The 18212-nt window shown below is 39.3% G+C and overlaps 1 protein-coding gene across 4 annotated transcripts in view; it reads left to right on the top strand.

Annotated features, from left to right (window-relative positions):
- Window positions 1-8945, top strand: part of Emb (embigin) — a 49818-nt gene extending 40873 nt beyond the window's left edge. For all 4 annotated transcript variants that reach the window (XM_031359875.1, XM_031359876.1, XM_031359877.1 and 1 more), the window contains exons 6-9: window positions 2256-2535; window positions 4346-4379; window positions 6420-6474; window positions 7241-8945. In XM_031359875.1, coding sequence (XP_031215735.1) covers window positions 2256-2535; window positions 4346-4379; window positions 6420-6474; window positions 7241-7258 — 387 coding nt within the window. In that variant the 3' untranslated portion in view covers window positions 7259-8945. The remainder of the gene's footprint in view (window positions 1-2255; window positions 2536-4345; window positions 4380-6419; window positions 6475-7240) is intronic.
- Window positions 8946-18212: the final 9267 nt, after the last annotated feature.

An 18212-nucleotide genomic window follows, 5' to 3' on the forward strand; every position in this document is an offset into this window, starting at 1 on the left:
TTAGCTTATACTCAACTTTTCTTTTTTTTTTAAGGTTTTGCAATTTACTCTTTGAAAGAAAATCAAAATTTATTTTCAGGATAGGCATGATGGTTTGTGCGTGTAATCGCAGTACTAAGGAAACTGAGACAGGAGGATCGCTGTGTGTTTAACCTGCACCAAAGAAATGGAACCATTTAAAACCAGACTAGCCGAGGCTGAATAGCAAGACTCTGCTACAAAACAAAATAAAAAATAAGAAAAGGAGAGAATCTTTGCCTGGTTTAGGGACATATGCCTGTAATCCCAGAGGGATTCTACCTGTGGGGAGGTGAAGCAGTGTTTTCAAGCTACGGACAGAGTTTGATGGTATCTTAGACTCTATAACGAGGCAAAACCAAAATATTTGTAGTTGACGAGGCTAGAAATAACTTTAATAAAAAAGCCTCACTTTTTGCCAATTACTAGGGAAACAGAAAACAAAGTGCCAGTCTCCTTTTCCAGCTTGTCTCCTGAAATATGTAACACAGGATGCCATGTACTATCACCATCTGAAAAAAAAAATGAAGGGAAATTTGGTCACTTAAACTTAGGTCTTAGTTTCTGTTGGGTCATTGGCTCTTTGGGGCACTGTAGGCATTGGAAAGGAGTGGAATACTGCATTTCAAAACTCTGTATATCTAAGGCAGTTGACTGCACAGTGGTGGTGGAAGAAAACAATAAAAGTATCAAATGAATAAATTATAGTTGGCTTCCTTCCCATCCTCTCCCAGGTTGCCTCAAAGAGCTTGAAACTGGGGACATGTCACTCTAGGGGTGCCCTTATCTTGCCTTGGTACTACTGAGTATTCAAATTAAAACCCTATTGAGGAAAATCTGTAATTCTGTGTGGAGCACATGAAGCAATGAATGTTTTAATGAGGTGTTAAATTCCTCCTGAAACAAAGTAGGCGCTTTGGAAGAAAGGCCGGGAATGGAGCATGTCTAGTTCTGTGATGATAATATGCTCTAATGCTTTATGAAAATGACTAGAGGCAGCTTAAACAATGGATCCTCTACCTTTTGTATTATTGCTGATTAGCACAGGTATCTGGAAATGTTTCTGACACGTAAGTTGTAAAAACAAGTATTGGCTGTGGTATTTGGAATAGATAGTCTAATAAATTCATGCAGATGTGATAGCAGACAAACTGGAGCCTAAGTCAATTTATATTAAAGTCATAGAATGCCCTTCTCTGCATCCTTGTGCTTTTTTGTATGAATCATTACCCTCTTAATTTGGCATTGAGCCTGGTCATAATCAGCTGTGAGACAGGGGCAGGGAAGGGTTCGCAGTTCAACATTTTAGGTCAAGCACCATTTCAAGATGAAAGTCATCATCTATGTCAGAATTAGCTCTGAACTTTCTTAAACTCCAGTCCTTTGATTTATTGTCTCTGATTCATATGGTGGTTTTTGTCACATATTACAGGCCATGCTGCTTGTCTACATAGAGATGGGCTTTAGTGTTTTTCCCTCTTCCCAAACACATTTACAGAGAATTCTTCCTTGGATAACCTCTGAGAACATTTATATGCAGATTAGCACTTAACTGAACATCTCGGGCAAGTGATAGAGTCGTAAAGGTATCAAATGTCCTGAGAATAAAATTTAATTTAAATAGATTAAGTATAACAGCTTCTAAGTATGAGTTTGTGAGCCTGAGGAAAACCCAGCAGATCTCAGAAGCCAGTCTTCCTGGGAGAGAAAGACACTGGGACATGAAAGGGAGGAGTTAGGATCTAAGACATCACAGAGAGCTGCTCACTGGAGCTGCTACTGGCCATGCGTTGTAGGGAACTCTAATGCTGTCAGGTTAGCGATATAGCTTCAGGGAAATGACTAGAGGTGCATTGTTTTGTGCCTGTCTGTCTTTGTTTGTGGATAGCTACTCATACATGAGAATGAAAACCCAAGATGACTGGGCATGATTTTCTGTCTTGAATTCTCACCTAATAGCTGCTAATGATGACCTAGACATATACTTGTAGGTTTAGGCATTCAGAGCTACATCCTCACAGCTAAATAGAAGTTTTCCTCTTGCTTGCTGCTGGAATTCCAACGGCCTGCTATGACTTTAAAGGCCTGTTTTATATAATGCCTCATGAATTTTAATATGCCCCTTTCTGGTAAGTGGTTTTCCTGGCTCCTCCTTTCAGCCTTGCTCAGCATTAGATCACATGAGGTGTGTATCTCTTTTTGCATTATGTAAGGGTTTTAATGTCTCCTTGCCTTAGGTTCCCATTGATGTTCAGGTGAATGATAAGTATGTTATAAATGGTTCCTATGCTAATGGAACAAAGCTCAAGATAAAGCATCTTTTGGAGGAAGATGGAGGATCCTACTGGTGTCGAGCAACCTTCCAGTTAGGGGAGAGTGAGGAGCAGATTGAGCTGGTTGTGCTGAGCTTCCTGGTGCCCCTCAAGCCGTTTCTCGCCATAATTGCTGAAGTCATTCTCTTGGTGGCCATCATTCTGCTCTGTGAAGTGTACACACAGAAGAAAAAGAATGACCCAGGTAAGATTCCTTACTTTTTCTGTTTCATTGTCACTTACTTATGATGCGTATCGTGGCTTGGCACAGTGTCATCACTTAACAAGTTCTGGGGAAGGGCTGGAAGGCTGGCTGAGTAGAGGCATCGGTTAAACAAGCGCAAAAACCGGAAGTGAAGTCTCCAGAGCTCATGGTGCGAGCATCTGTGATCTCAGTGCTCCTCTGTAAAGGAGAGAGGTAAAGGCACGAGATCTCTGGAAGTTTAGGCTAGCCAGCCTGACGTACGCAGTGGAAAAGAGCAAGATTCTGTCAAGGTGGAAGTCAAAGGCGAACAGATACGTGAGGTCAGGCTGTGACCTTCATACCCAGGCACTGTTTCTACATAGCTACATTCACACATGTCGATGTGCATATACACAAATACATGCATGCGTACACACAAAGCAACAAAAAATGGTTTGTAACGATTTTTCATATTTGGGCCAGTATTTAGGTTTGTAACAATAGTGATGATGCTTCATTAGCCTGGACTCTTTCATCTTCTCAAAGGACGTCAGTGTTAAAATTATCTTTCTTCTCTTGGTGCCACAAAGTAGCAGTTAGGAAATGTGTGTTGATATGGGGATTTAAAAAAATAAAAAATAAAACAAACAAAAAACCCTTAATATAAATAGTATCAAAAAGGTTTTGTTCTTTTTTACTTAAATAATTTATTTTAATCATTTGGGTTTTTGGGGGGGTAGGTTGGGGGTAGTTTCTTGACAGGGTTTCTCTGTGTAGCCCTGACTGTCCTGGAACTCACTCTGGAGACTAGGCTGGCCTCGAACTCAGAAAGCCGCCTGCCTCTGCCTCCCAATTGCTGGGATTAAAGGCATGCACCACCAATGCCTGGCTATTTTAATCATTTGTTTCAGCAGGATTGCTTGTGTGTTTCGGTGCTCATGTGTGGATATGTATTTGGTGGCCAGAGCACAAACTTGAGTGTCATCCTTAAGAACATTGTCTACTTCATTTTGAAATAAAAGTCTTTCACTGGACTGGTGCTCACCCATTAGGCTGGATTGTCGAGCCACTAGCTCCATGTTTCCTCTTGTTTTCCTGTCCCTGCCCTGTCATTACAAATATGTATCATCACACCTGGCTCTTTATGTGGGTCCTGGGAATTGATCTTCCATCCTTGTTCTTCTGTGCCAAGTGCTTTATGATGAAGCTCTATATCCAGTTCCATTTCAAAACTATTTTATCAACTCTTTGAGATTCTTACAAAAGTGAAGGTTGCATTAGTGTTGTTTAAAATCCGTATCTGTTGGGGTATTGGATGAGAAATCCTTGATAAAGTTGTCGCTTATTCTGTATTTATTTTCTTATTATTATACAGTTTAAAAAAAAAAACTTTAGAGGCAGGCTGGAGATATGAGTGATTAAGAGCACTGACTGCTCTTCCATAGGTCCCAAGTTCAGTTCCCAGCAACCACATGGTGGCTCACAACCATCTGTAGTGGGATCTGATACCTTCTTCTAATGCATCTGAAGATAGCTACAGCGTACACATACACACAAAATAAATAAATAAATCTTTAAAAAAAATACAAACTTCAATGGCAACACACTTTTGAAAAAAAATAAAATAATCCCAGGGTGCCAAACATCTCTCGACCAGAGATTCAGGGAAAGTCTGGTGTCCTGTTAAGACGGAGCAAAGGGATGCATCGCTACTGAAGGTGATGTGTCTGTTCTTTCCATGGAAAAGTGTTGTTGGGGCAGGTTGAATTGAACGCGTAAAAGTAGCACCATGTCCTTAATTGCCGTATCTTTTCTGTTTGTTTTCATACAGATGATGGGAAGGAATTTGAACAAATTGAACAACTGTAAGTATTTTTTTTTTTTTTTGTAAAATGCTGATAAATGTGAAATTAAGTAAAATGTTTGCAGTTGGAAGCAAGAAAACAAGAGAAGATGCTGATGTGTTTGCTGTTTTCTATATAAGCCTGTGTGATGCTGAAGTTTGGTACTCAGAGTCTACCCCTCCATCACTTATTGGTCTGTGCTTCTGGTTTTGTTTGTGGAAACATTTTTACAGTGATACTACTATATACATTTGTTAAATATAGTTCTATGTATAGACTTTTATACATAATAACCAGAAATGAGTATTAATTTTTAAGTGATTCTTTATCTTGGTTGTATTTGATCACTGATGCAAACCTTCTTTAAGACTATCATATTCTTGAGGCTACAGAGATGGCTTAGTGGTTAAGAACATTTGAGACTCTGCCGGAGGACATGGGTTTAAGTCCTAGCACCCACATAGCAACCCACAACAGTCTATAACAATAGGTCCAGAGGATTTGATGTTCTCTTTGCCTTCCGAATGCATATGCACATAAGTGGTACACACATATAAGCAAGTAAAACATCCATAGGAAGAAAAAATAGAAGGGGAAAAAAAAGAGTACAATGTATCCATATGAAGAAAAATAGAAGAGGGAAAAGATTACAATGTATCCATACAAAGAAAGATAGAAGGGAAAAGAGAGTACAATGCTCAGGGACCTGGCATCTGAGTGTTCTTGGTGTTCCGGTTCTGCCACACTGAAAATCGCTGGCCCAGAGTTCTATGAGAATTACTTTGGAGAGGATTTGGGTTTTATTCTCTTATAGCTCTCTCAAGAGTAGAACATGAGGATAGCTGGGAATAAAATGGCCAGGGATCTGCTTTGGTTGGGGGATGGTAGAACACTTCTGCTCTTACAAACGAGAGAACGAAGGTGCCCAAGTTAGGGACTACAATCTGAGAGCCAGCCAATGGCTGTGAACCGAGGGTTAAGAGATCAGACTAAGACAGCTGAGAGATGCCCATGAAAGGGGAGGCCCACCCAACTGTTACCAATCCAATCCAAGATGGTGGGCATGACCTGTGAGCCTACATCACAGTAAAGAACAAGAAGGGTCCAGAATGTTGTTCTTTTTTTTTTTTTTAACTTGTTTACTTTACATCTCACCCACTCACTCACTCACTCCTGGTCAGCCCCTTCCACAATCCTCCCTTTCTCTGAGTGGATGGGGTCCCCCTGGATATCCCCTGACCTTGGCACATCAAGTCTCTGCAAGGCTAGGCACATGCTCTTCCATTGATGCCAGAGAAGGCAGCCCAGCTAGAAAAACATAATCCATGTACAGGCAACACTTTTGAGATAACCCCTGCTGGAATTGTTTGGGACCTACATGAAGACCAAGCTGCACATGTGCAATATATGTTCAGGAGGCCTAGGTCTAGCCCATGTATGTTCTTTGGTTGGTGGTTCAATCTCTGAGAGCCCCAAGGGTCCAGGTTAATTGACTCAGTTGGTCTTCCTGTAGAGTTCCTGTCCTCTTCAGGGCTCATAATTTTTCTTCCTCTTCTTTAAGATTCCCCAAGCTCCATCCACTGTTTGGCTGTAAGTGTCTGCATCTGTCTAAGTCAGCTGCTGGGTGGAGCCTCTCAGAAGACAGCCATGCTGAGTATTTGATGTATTCAAAGAGGCATTTTGACCTAGTTTATTCACAGGAGGTAAAAGACATCTGTCTCATACAAATGGCAGAAGGTCCTGACTGTTATCTTGCTTGTTTCAGAACAATGTGAGAGATAATATAACATCCATGCCCATGGCCCTACTCTTGCTTGGGAAGAAGCAGTTCTCCCTCTGCATAGACCAAGCAAGTCTTTGTTACCATGCCTGTGGCCTGTCGGTCCTCCCTAAGCAGTGGCATATGGGAAATCATTGTTATTAGGTAGAACAATGTTAGGAAGAATGAGTTCAGTCTACACTGACAATTTAGAGTCTACATTCGGCTATGATGTGCATACTACACTGACTTAATTTTATACATCGTGAACATCTGGTGTTTCCTTTTTGTTTTTGACACAGGAAATCAGATGATAGCAACGGCATAGAAAACAATGTCCCCCGGTACAGGAAAACTGTAAGTTACTTCTAATGACAGTAAAAAGGTTATTTTTTAATATATTAAACCTTTTTTGCAGATTCATAAAAGACCCAGTTCACTGTGTGCTTGAATATACTTGTATATACAATTTTAGGAAAAAGTATAGACTTAAACAAAAATAATGGTATCCGGGGCTGGAGAGGATGACTCAGCAGTTAAGAGCCCTGATTGCTCTTCCAGAGGTCCTTAATTCAAATCCCAGCAACCACATGATGGCTCACAACCATCTATAATGGGATCCAATGCCCTCTTTTGGTGTGTCTGAAGTCAGCTACAGTATACTCATATAAATAAATAAATCTTAAAAAAAAAAAAGGAATCCTTTTCTACCAGAGAATAATTTTTAATAATCCTGTCTCAGCCTCTTGAGTACTGGAATTACATGTTTGTACCATCACACACAACTTTATTTCATGGTCTTTATATTTATATAAATATGCATTTTCTCCCTTGGGCTAGTTTCCTTCAAAAGTTTCATGTAATTTTTAAGTCTTCATCTCAAAGTTTCTGTAGTTTTCTATTTTATTTCCATATATGTCCATATAATTGATGCGATGAATTCATCCACCATAGCTAACTTCCTTAACTGATCTGTAATTGTCTCGATTCGTCGTTGTTTGAACTCGCTTTGTCCATAGTTGGCAAGCTCACTTGCCAGGCCTTCTCTGCTTTACTAAAGTGAGAGTAAGTTATGGTATGACAGCATGGTCATAACTCACTCCTTCTGCTTTGTTTAATTCAGGACTCTGCGGATCAGTGAATACAAAGAGAACATTTCATCCTGGGAAGATGTACAGCGTCGGAGTTTGTATTGCAGCTTCCTTTTAAGAACACCTGCATTTTAGATTTTTAAAAGACAAAGATGCCTGCCCTCAATGTGCACAGGAGTAGCTTTATAAACAATATAGTCCATCTCCTACCTAAAGATGTATTTTCATTTTGTAATTGCTTTTCATTAAAGCAAGATAAATTGTTTCGGCTGTGTTCTGTGAGCTGTAACCTAGATAATAAACTTTACCCTCTCTGGGAGATCAGGGGTACAGGGCAGACACAAGCAAAATTAGTTACTAATCCACAAATAAATATTGCTAAAGTTCTGTTATTACCAAAGAATTTATTAAAGAGAAAGTGTTTGCCAGTTGTCTTAAAAGTGTTTGCCTCCACCAGACATATTACCTATAGAAGTATTTGTAACAGTTTTCAGTATATCCCGTGTTGAGTGTGTTCTCTCTAGGAAACGGAAACTCTGCTTTCAATATCGGTGGCTACACTGCAGTCTTGACACTAAGATATACTTGTGCTCCGTAAATAATGGTGTAAAGTAAGGGAGTTTCAATCAAATGGTTGTTCCATAGTCAGTACATGACCAGAGCTTCTCATCTTTATTGCACTCATATTGCATCCTACTCTTTCTATCCCAAGCCAAAGTACTTCTCAGCCTTAAGTAGGACATTTTCCTTGTTCTTTGCCATGGGGTTTGGGCTTTAATTGTCTTCAGAATGCAGATCCATGTGGTAACAGTACAATACTCCTTCCTGCATGCCTTTGTAGCTCATGGTTTCTGGGTACCTTTGCTTGCCATCTCTTTTCTGGTATCATAGCTGGCTAAGTGTATAAAAATGCATTATTAGTGTTTTCCAATGACCATTCCTTTGGCTAATATACAGGAGTCCTAGTGTACCATTTTTATGTTGCTGCAAATGCCTTAGACTTGACTTAAAAAAAAAAACATATCTGAGATACTTTATGAACCCAGTGGAACCAAATCAGTTCAGCTTTTAATGGACATGGAAAATTGTCAATGGCTTTAAATGAAATAAAATGTCGTGCCTTGGATGGTTGGATTAAATGTCCCTTGTGCTGCTGGCTTTTGTGACACACTCCCTTCGGGAGAACAGGGCTACAAAGAGAGAGCAACATGGGACGGTAGTAAAAAAGAGTCTATGGTTCTTGGTGCTTCAGGGATTGGAGGTTGGGTAAAAAGAGTCCGTCCACTGGTTTAAAAATGGAAACTGTAGAAGTGTATGCCTTTTGCATTAGCTTTAAAAAGTATAAGATTCCTGGTGGGGAAAATTACATAGAATCTTGCTTGACTAATGTTTACCAATATTTATTAGCAAGAATAATACATAGGAAATAGTTATGGCAGCTGCTTACTGTTGTCTGTTGATGAAACAAAATTCAATATTTTCTGATAAGACATGGACTGCACATGTGGATTTTTATCAAATTAGAATGTACCTCTTGGTGGTAGATGTCACCATTTTCCCCCTTAGTTTCATTAGCTACACGTTTGTTTTGCCTTAATTCATGCTTAATTTGACAAGCTCATCTGATGATTACTGGGCAACCAGTGTAAGTAGCCTAAACATTTTGAATGCAACAGTAGTCCCTCTCAAGACAGTGTAACTGTGATTTAGATACATTAAAAAAAAACAAAAAAGTAACTTTTCTTTCAAGATTCATCTATTCCCTTTGCCACCACTATTTAAGTTGAAATAGTTTTCATGAGAAAACTATGCTACCCAGAGGTAAAATAATCTGAAATACTTACGTAATACACTGAAATGTTCATAGGCATGTGTGCTATTTATTACTCTAAGAAAGATGAGTTATCTCAGTAACTTGGAGTAGAAAAAGTGCTCAAATATTTAAGTTGATTTTTGGCTCTTCAGAGTCTCTCTGGAGTACTTTTGGAGAATTAATCCATCACCATTAGATGAAAATGGAATGCTTCTCTATTAACTAGCTTCATGGAATTGAAGAGTAGATTGTCTGAGGACCAATTGTAAATTGAATGTAAAAGAAACAAAGGCCGAAGCAGGAAAACTATCTTGAGTCTATAAAGTGGACACCCGGGAAATTCCGTTAATCTTTCCAATAGATGGGATTTTCAGCATAATAATTAGTTTTAATGATGCCATAAACTTTCCAGATAATCTTAAATTCAGCTTCCATTAAAATGTTTCCACTTACAATCTGCTTTTCCCTAGCTAGCTAGTCCTCAAACCTAAAATTGTTTATGCTCTTTTCTTTTTTATATTGTTGGCTATTAATACCTGTTCCTCTGACTCTTGATCTTTCATTAATCCTCAGGGCCTCTCCCACCTCGCCTTCACCAGCTGCAAGACTTATGATCTAGGTTTCCCTGCCTTAGACGCCCTTCATGAAGGGCCTTCCCCTTCATTTTTCATGGTGCTTCTCAGTCTTTCTCCTTAAACACAGAAGACTCACACTGATGTGTCTGTCGGTCAGGCCAAACCTTATGCAGCTTCTTTTTGCCATTTCTTAGAACTACACTTCCTCTGGTCACTGTTCACCTTCGAGTGTCTTGAATTAGCCCAGAATCTGTTTCTGAGGCTCCTGCTCGCTCAAAGGCACCTTTAGCATGCTAAGGCTTAGAGGAGATTCTCTTTATCAGTGGGGTAGGTAGCAACTCCTGTGCTCACATAACTCCATGTTTCTTTGTGTTTGGTCTCCTTCCTGGATTCTGACTTTTAGTTCTGTGTACAACAAGGGAGAGTGTTACAGGTGTCATACAATGTATTTGGAGGAGTGTCAAGTTTATATTTTTAAGAATCATACCTATTTTTAGAAAACTGATCTTAATTATGACAATTAGAATTGCAAATAAAATATAGAAAAGCAGGTTGTGTTAAGTCCTTCAAGTGTGGTAAAGGGTACATCACACATATTCTGATGGGCTTTTGTTCCTATTGCCCTTAAAGTCTCATGGTCTGTGTACACGTCACACATAAACCTAATTCTTACCTTTTCTTTAATAAGGTCAGTGTGCACATAAACCTAATTTTTACCTTTAGTAAGGTAACAAATTGGCTCTAATTATACAGGATTTTAGTGATTGTATTTCTTTGTATGGGAAATTGAGATCTGGCATTTGTGCTCCCTCTGCTAATATATCTTTCCACCTCCCCAAGTTTTGTACAGTACCTCAGAATTCATTTCAGAGTTTAATATGATCAGCCTCATGTTACAAAAAGCTTTATTAAACTTTGATCAACCAGAGCACACTTCTTATTAAACTGATCAAAAAATGAAGAAGATACCCTGTCATTTCTACCAGTTTGCTCCTGGCCTTCATCTTTAAGGCACTTAATTTTTTTCCCCCAGATTACTTGATACTTCCCCATATGAAAATGAATCTTTCTAATTGAGTAAGTCAACACAAAAAATAGGGAATTCCTTCTCAATGGTTCAGCTCTTTTATTTGGGGGGGGGGGTGATTTCGAGACAGGGTTTCTCTGTGTAGCCCTGGCTGTCCTGGAACTCACTCTGTAGACCAGGCTGGCCTCGAACTCAGAAATCTGCATGCCTCTGCCTCCCAAGTGCTGGGATTAAAGGCATGCCCCACCACTGCCCAGCTTTTTGTTTTGTTTTGTTTTCAGTGTTTCAGTACTAATTGAATTCCACGGTACCTGCTTGTGGTATGTTCTAAGAAAAAAAATTTTACTAAATGGGTGAAAATAGGAAGACTTGATTACTTTGGAATTTTAAGCTATACATATTTACATACTTCATACTTTAGTGACATCTTATTATCTATAAGTTTATTCTAGTCTGTCAGAGAAAGAACTGAAACTATGTACCCCTTCTATATTTGTTCTAGATAGTCAGTGACTCCTTTTGTTAATCAAGTTCCCCAGTAAGTCTTTCTTTGGTCTGAATCTAGATAATGACACATTCTGTGTGTCAATCAAGTTCCCCATTAACGATGACCCTCCTATTGTTTAATCCTAGTCCCTGACATTTGTTGAATGTGGCACATGCTAGGCACTCACTGTAAAACATTCTTTGAAATGTCTCGATGCATCCTCAGCCCATCTCTTGTCATAAAGACTGTTCTCTCTTTTTTATCAATGCACAATTTCAAGCTTAGAGATCTTAAGAAAATTGCTCAAGCTGCCCCGATGCACATGATCAGCACTGAAGTCCACGTTCAGCCTCAGCTGACTTGACCTACCTTGTTCAACTGCTCTGAACTGATAATTGTATGCTTCCTAGAAAAACGAGGATATTATCAATTATCTTTTGTCTTTTAATTTCACTCTTGTAGATAGCCAGTCATAGCACAAGATCCATAAACTTGCTGTAGTTTGGAGACCCCTGGCTTGGTTTTTTCAGTAGTAAGAATGACCATAACATTTTATCATCCACACACTGAAAATAAAAGGAGGTGCTCTATACAACTTCACTAAGACGTGGAGAGTGGGCCCCCTGGTCTCACATTTAGCCCATGGCGAGGAGCTGGCTGCTCTGTGGGTGCTCTCAGGGCAGTAGCAAACTGGAATGATTGATGGAAATTGGTGACTGTAGGTAATGCAGGGAAATCACCATTTTCAGTAAAGGCCAGGTGAGTGCCACCATGGCGAAGTGCCTATAATGGCATCATTTGCTCAGCTTACACTTCTATTAAAGTATCTTCGGATGATTGAGGTTTTGCTGGCATTCGGGAGTGGGAAGCACAGGATGTAAGAGAAGCTGGAGAACAATCTGCTTTTGCTGCTGTGTGGATGAACTGGCCAATTCCTTGGATTTGTGTATCTTCTGGTTCATTGCTGTACTAGCTGTGTGTGTGTGTGTGTGTGTGTGTGTGTGTCCATTAAGTCAAGAATGGCAGATTATGCCTTTATTACAAAAGTTGACTGTGTGTGAAAGTCACGCACAAATAGAATGGACAGATGTACTTTTAGTCCCATGACTGACTTACAGTCTGTGTTTCTTACTCCTTTGCACCTTAGTGGGAACCTGTTGTGGAAACCTGTTTAGACTGTTGGTTAAAAAAAAAAACTATATATTACATGTGTATATAGTTTTTGTCATGTGTTAAGGCATTTTCAAGAAGAATTACTTATATAATTTTATTTCAGAACATCACAAATTATTTTTCTAAAGTTCATTTGATAATCATGAAAATATTAGATTTATTACAGACATAACAATAATGCTATCTAATGTTGCAAAAAGAATAGCTCTTTATATTTCCTACCTTTTAAAATAAATATTTAAGCATACATGTTTAGTTTTACTTAAATCAAGGACCATTGATTATATTTTTTAAAATTGTGTTTCTTTTACATGTGTGTTTAGAGTTTAACCACTGTAAATAGAACAAAAATATCAATACAGGTACATTGTAAAGATGCCCATGATGCATACAGGTTTAATGTAAAATTAAGCTCAATAAAATGTACTCTGTGGATTAAAACTTTAAATATTGGGAAATGTATTTTCAAATTTTTCATTTTAAAAGAAACTAGTTTCTTTTGCATGTTGTGTGTTTGTAGAGGGGCCTTTGGAGGCCAGAAGGGGTCATGGGATCCCTTGGAGCTATAGTTGTAGACTTGTGAGCTGTCAGTGTAGATGCTGAAATCTGAATTCTAATCTCTACAAGAATAGTGAGCACTGGCCACTGAGCCACCTCTCTGGCCCAAATCTTTTTTTCTTTTTTTTTCTTTTTCATCTTTCTCTTTCCCCATTCTTTTATTTTTGAGACAGGATTTCTCTGTGTAACAGCCCTGGCTGTCCTGGAACTCCCCTAGTAGACCAGGCTATCCTTAAATTCATAGATCTACTTGCCTCTGCCTTCTGAGTGCTGGAATTAAAGGCATGTGCCAGCACTACCCAGACATCTTTTTTTTTTTTCATTTTTAATAGTTTAATGGTGATTGCACAGACCATCATAGGAAACACTGATTTTTATTCCTGTGGGTATGTTAACAAAATTTTATATCTTACTAAACAAAGTATTGTCCTCAAGCCCAACACACAAAAAAGTCTTAGCTAAGTCTGTTTTAAAATATTGAAAGTCAGCCAGGAAGCAATTTTCAAAACACTAAAATATGTTTTGAAAGTTTAAATTACACTTATGACCATAATTTTTTTTTTTTAAGGAGTATTTCAAATGAAACTGGTATGAAGATTATTTTGCTTGTTTTTCTGGGTGATTCCTTTTTTGGCTTTTTGTTACCAATTTAGATTGATTCAGAAAAAAAAAGTTGCAACATGATTTGGGTTTTTAAAAAGTAAATATTGGGAAAAACGTCTATGAAAACATCTAATGTTATAAAAGAGCTCTCAAGTAGGACAGATTAATGAATTTAATAATCCCAGGAAAAAATAAATTATTTAAGCAAGGCACTAGATTAGTTGATTACATGCTATATTTGATTCCTATTTATGAAAGTAACATGACAAATAGCTAACAAAATCAATGTTTCTCATACTTAGCATGTGAGACCAATTCACGGGAAGAGAGCAATTGTATTTTGTGAGTGATTTAAAAACTCATGGCTTGTGGTCAGCTTGCAGAGAGACAGAACAGACATGTCTTTACTGTGCTCTTGGTAACTGCAGCTGATAATATTAGGCCTTATAAAGCAAAAGGTAAATAACTCTCACTTTAGTCAATACTACTTACTAAAATAAAATTTCAAACTTGCTGTTGAGGCATATGACCAATCCAGCTGTCAGGAGGAGAATAGTGAGTTTGAAGTCAGTCTTGACTACCAGGAAGACCCCGTTCCCCAAAACAGAACTGGGGCAAACTCTTAAGAAAGTAAATGGAACAGATTTAGCAATGGTGTATACTTACATATTCTCCAAAATGAGGAAACCTCACAATAAGTGAAATACACCTCAGGATACATGGTTATCAAAATTGAGGAAACAACATAATCTCTCAAATATGTATATAGCCTGTATGTGCATATGCATGCATGTTCTTTCAGAGGCTAGAAGAAGATGTTGAATTTCCTGAAGCCAGAGTTACACATGAATGTGAGCTGACCAAGGCATATCAGACTTGAACTCTGGTCTTAGGGAAGAGCATCAGGCACTTTCGACAGCACTTTCAACTATTGAGCCATGTCTTTAGTGCCAAGACAATGATTTTAACAGATGTTCTCTAGTAACTGCAGGGAAAGGACAAGTTAAACAGCAGGTTTGTGATAACAGACTATGACATACAGAAATATCACAATGTTAGAATCAGCTTGATACTACCGACTCAGAATTTTCTATGTCCAGAAACGGCCCTTCATCAGTGCGATGACCATTGGGACATTTTAAGTGGAGGACAACAGGGATGAAACTCAGGGGTAGGGCACTTGCCTACTGTCTAAAGTCTCTGGATGATGGCCCCAGTTTCACAGGAAAAAACAACTGAAATTCAACTAGGGACAACTGAGCGCCTTCATCACTAGTAGGCCAACCTGGAAAAATGTCTAAAGAAAGTTCTGTGACGAGAAAGGGAGTAATGAGGGATTTCTAGAACAACAGAAGACAGGAACAGTGGCCACAGATAAAAACATTTTGATGTTTCTGTTGTGCTGGACTGGGAAAGCCCAAATTACACAACTGCACTGCTTGTCAGTATAATAAAAATGTAAAGGAGACAGCATTTTCACCAGTGGGATAAAAAAGGACATGAGGAAGTCAGAGTTCCCATAATTCACTTCAGCTGGTAAAATTGTCACCAGGAGTAAATTTAAACCATGTGACATTGTGCAATGCTCCACATAACCCTTTGAGCACCCACAAAGGCAGCTACTGGTACAATGAAACTATTAGTGTTTGGGATTGGGGTATGGGGTGAGATAAGAGATGTGTGTGGGAGGCAGTAATCAGAATGTATAATATGCATGTACAAAATTGCCAAACAAAATTATCAGTGAAAGTTCTAGAAAATGATCTGGTTACCTCTGCATTACGGGGAAAAGCCAAAAGAGCAAGAAGAAACAGAAGCCAAGAAATAAGCTAGCAGTGTCAGGCCTTCCTAATGTCAATAACACTACAAATCTCAGTGTTCTGCCAAATCAGTAACAGATATTCGCAGACACACAGGAACCCAGCTATCTGCTTATGAGAAGCTGAACACAAAGGCCTGGAAATACCAGCCATGTAAAAGACTTAGCTGAAAGAAAGCAGGAAAGGCTGTATTGGCGTTACATCCACTGGATGTCAGGGGAAGAAAATTACCAGAGAAAGAAAGAAGCATCAGGCAAGGAGAAAAAGAATTGACGCGCCAAGAAAACACATGCCAAATGAATAAGTTGTAAAGCATACCAGGAGATCCTCAGCAGTCACTTATAGAACTGAAAGGCAGATCTACAATTTCAGTCAAAGAACCACACCGGCATCTTTCCATCACCGACAGAACAAGTAGAACATCAGTGGTTGGCTCTGAGGATATCAGCCTGTAACCCGAGCAGCTCCAGAGGATAACCAGGAGACTTGCTGCAAGTTTGAGGTTATCCCGAGCTACTGAAAACAACACATACACACACGCGCGCACACATACACACGCAATGCACACACATGCACACGCACACACACACATGCACATGCACGCACACATACACATGCACACACATACACATGTGCACACACACATACACACACACGCACACATGCACACACACGTGCACACGTGCACACACATACACATGCACACACACACGCTCACGCACATGCATGTACACGCACACATGCACACACACATGCACACGTGCACACACATACACATGCACACACATGTACACACACGCACACACACACGCTCACGCACATGCATGTACATGCACACACATGCACACGCACACACACATACACATGCACACACACATGTACATACACACGCACACATGCACACACACATGCACATGCACACATACACACATATACACATGTACACATACACACATGCACACTTACACACACATGCACACATACACAGGCATCCACGCACACTAGCACGTGCATACATACGTGCACATAGACACAATCAGGTGTAACCTAAGGAAAAACTTTAAAGGGGAACTTAAAAAGTACACTTGACCAAAACTGAATGAAATTTTATAAAAACACGTAGTATTCATGAAAAGTCACATCATGACAGACATATGTGGCTGTAAATTTTCGAGTTGGCAAAGAAAAAACAAGCTTCCAAGTGTAAAGAAACTAGAAAAGAATAAGGTGGCCCAACATGATTGGCTTTCCTTTCCCAGCTAGTTTCAGACATGGCCTCATAATGCATGGCAGTCTCAGTCAGCAGAAGAAAGCAGATAATGAAGACAAGCGGAGAAATCAATGAAGCTGAAAACACAGGCCACACAGAAAATCAATGACATAAAAATCCATTTTTAAAATAAAGATAAATAAAACTGGCAAGCTACCAGTAAGACTGAAAAGAAATATGTCTCAAATACTAAATAGCTAACACTGTTTGTAAAGGACAATAAAGGAATAATAGAACAAACAACTCCTACCCTTTTTAAAATTTTGAGATTATAATTATATCATTTCTCCCCTCCCCTTTCCTCCCTCCTTCATGTACCCCTTCCCACTCTCCTTCAAATCTGTGGCCTCCTTTTTACTCTTATCACATGCATATATGTATATTACATACATATGTCTTCCTAAATATAGCCATTCCCGTCTATATAATGGTACTTGTGTGTATGTTTTCAGGGTTCACCATTTGCCTCTTCCCTAGGGGAGAGCATCTCTCCCACTTCCAGCATTCCTCAGTTGCCTGTCCATGACACTTACAGATAGGTTAGTCATTTAGCTGACGGGAGCCTTTCATCTACCACCCAGACTGACTTACCATGTGCCATGCAAACAAAATAACAGAAGAGCTGGACCACTACAGGTGGTCCCCACTTGAGACGCATGAATTAATATGTACAACCTCACATGTGGAAACAAGTGCTATACCACCGAGCTAAACTCTCTGAAGTCAAGATTAGTTTTTAATGTTTTGCAATGGTGCTCAAACTAGTTACTGTCATCTCAAAGCTTACTTTTATTTTTTAGATTTGCTCTTTTCTGGGGCTACTTGTACATGGTGAGCCCGCTGCAACTCTGCTAGCCACGAGAGCATAGAAGCAGTGGATACTCTGTATTGTGCATAGTATATCCAGTGAGTCATATGAGATTATAAAATTAGCTTTGTGGTAGGTGATTTTTACCAACTTTAGCTTAGGCCTGTGCTCTGGCCAGGTTCCAAGACAGTTAGACTTAACCTTGATGACTGGTAGGTTAGATCTATGTGTTGTGTTTTCAATGTAAGCTATTTCTTCAGCTCACCATGGAGTTTGGCATCTTCCTTCTCTCTGAAAGCAAATCAATCACAACGATCGCAACCTAAATATACAACAGAAAAAGAAGCAAATAGTACCGAAATAACAAATACAGAGTGGAGGTGCCCTGAAATCACTTATCTTATACATTGTTTGTAGGAACATATGGAACAATGTGGAAAGAGGCGTGACTGTTTGTTTGTTTGTTTTCGAGACAGGGTTTCTCTGTGTAGTCCTGGCTGTCCTGGAACTCACTCTGTAGACCAGGCTGGCCTCGAACTCAGAAATCCACCTGCCTCTGCCTCCCAAGTGCTGGGATTAAACGTATGTGCTATCACTGCCCGGTGTGACTGGTTCTTAAGACAACAGATATACTAGATGACCAAGAAATATTCATCCCAGACACTCGTTTCAGAGAAAGGAAATAGCATGCTTCCCCCAAATCTTCTTAAGACTGTTTGTAGACTCCAAATAAACTGTCTTAAAAATAAGTGACGGTGTAAACAGCTTGTATACTGCCATAGTTTACAATTCAAATGTTCCCCCAAAGGCCTGTGTGTTAAAGGGCTTAATCCTCACCAGGCTGGATCTCTTGGGAAGTGATGGAGACTT

The sequence above is a fragment of the Mastomys coucha genome, unplaced genomic scaffold (assembly GCF_008632895.1).
Source record: "Mastomys coucha isolate ucsf_1 unplaced genomic scaffold, UCSF_Mcou_1 pScaffold8, whole genome shotgun sequence".
Classification (NCBI taxonomy): Eukaryota; Metazoa; Chordata; class Mammalia; order Rodentia; family Muridae; genus Mastomys; species Mastomys coucha.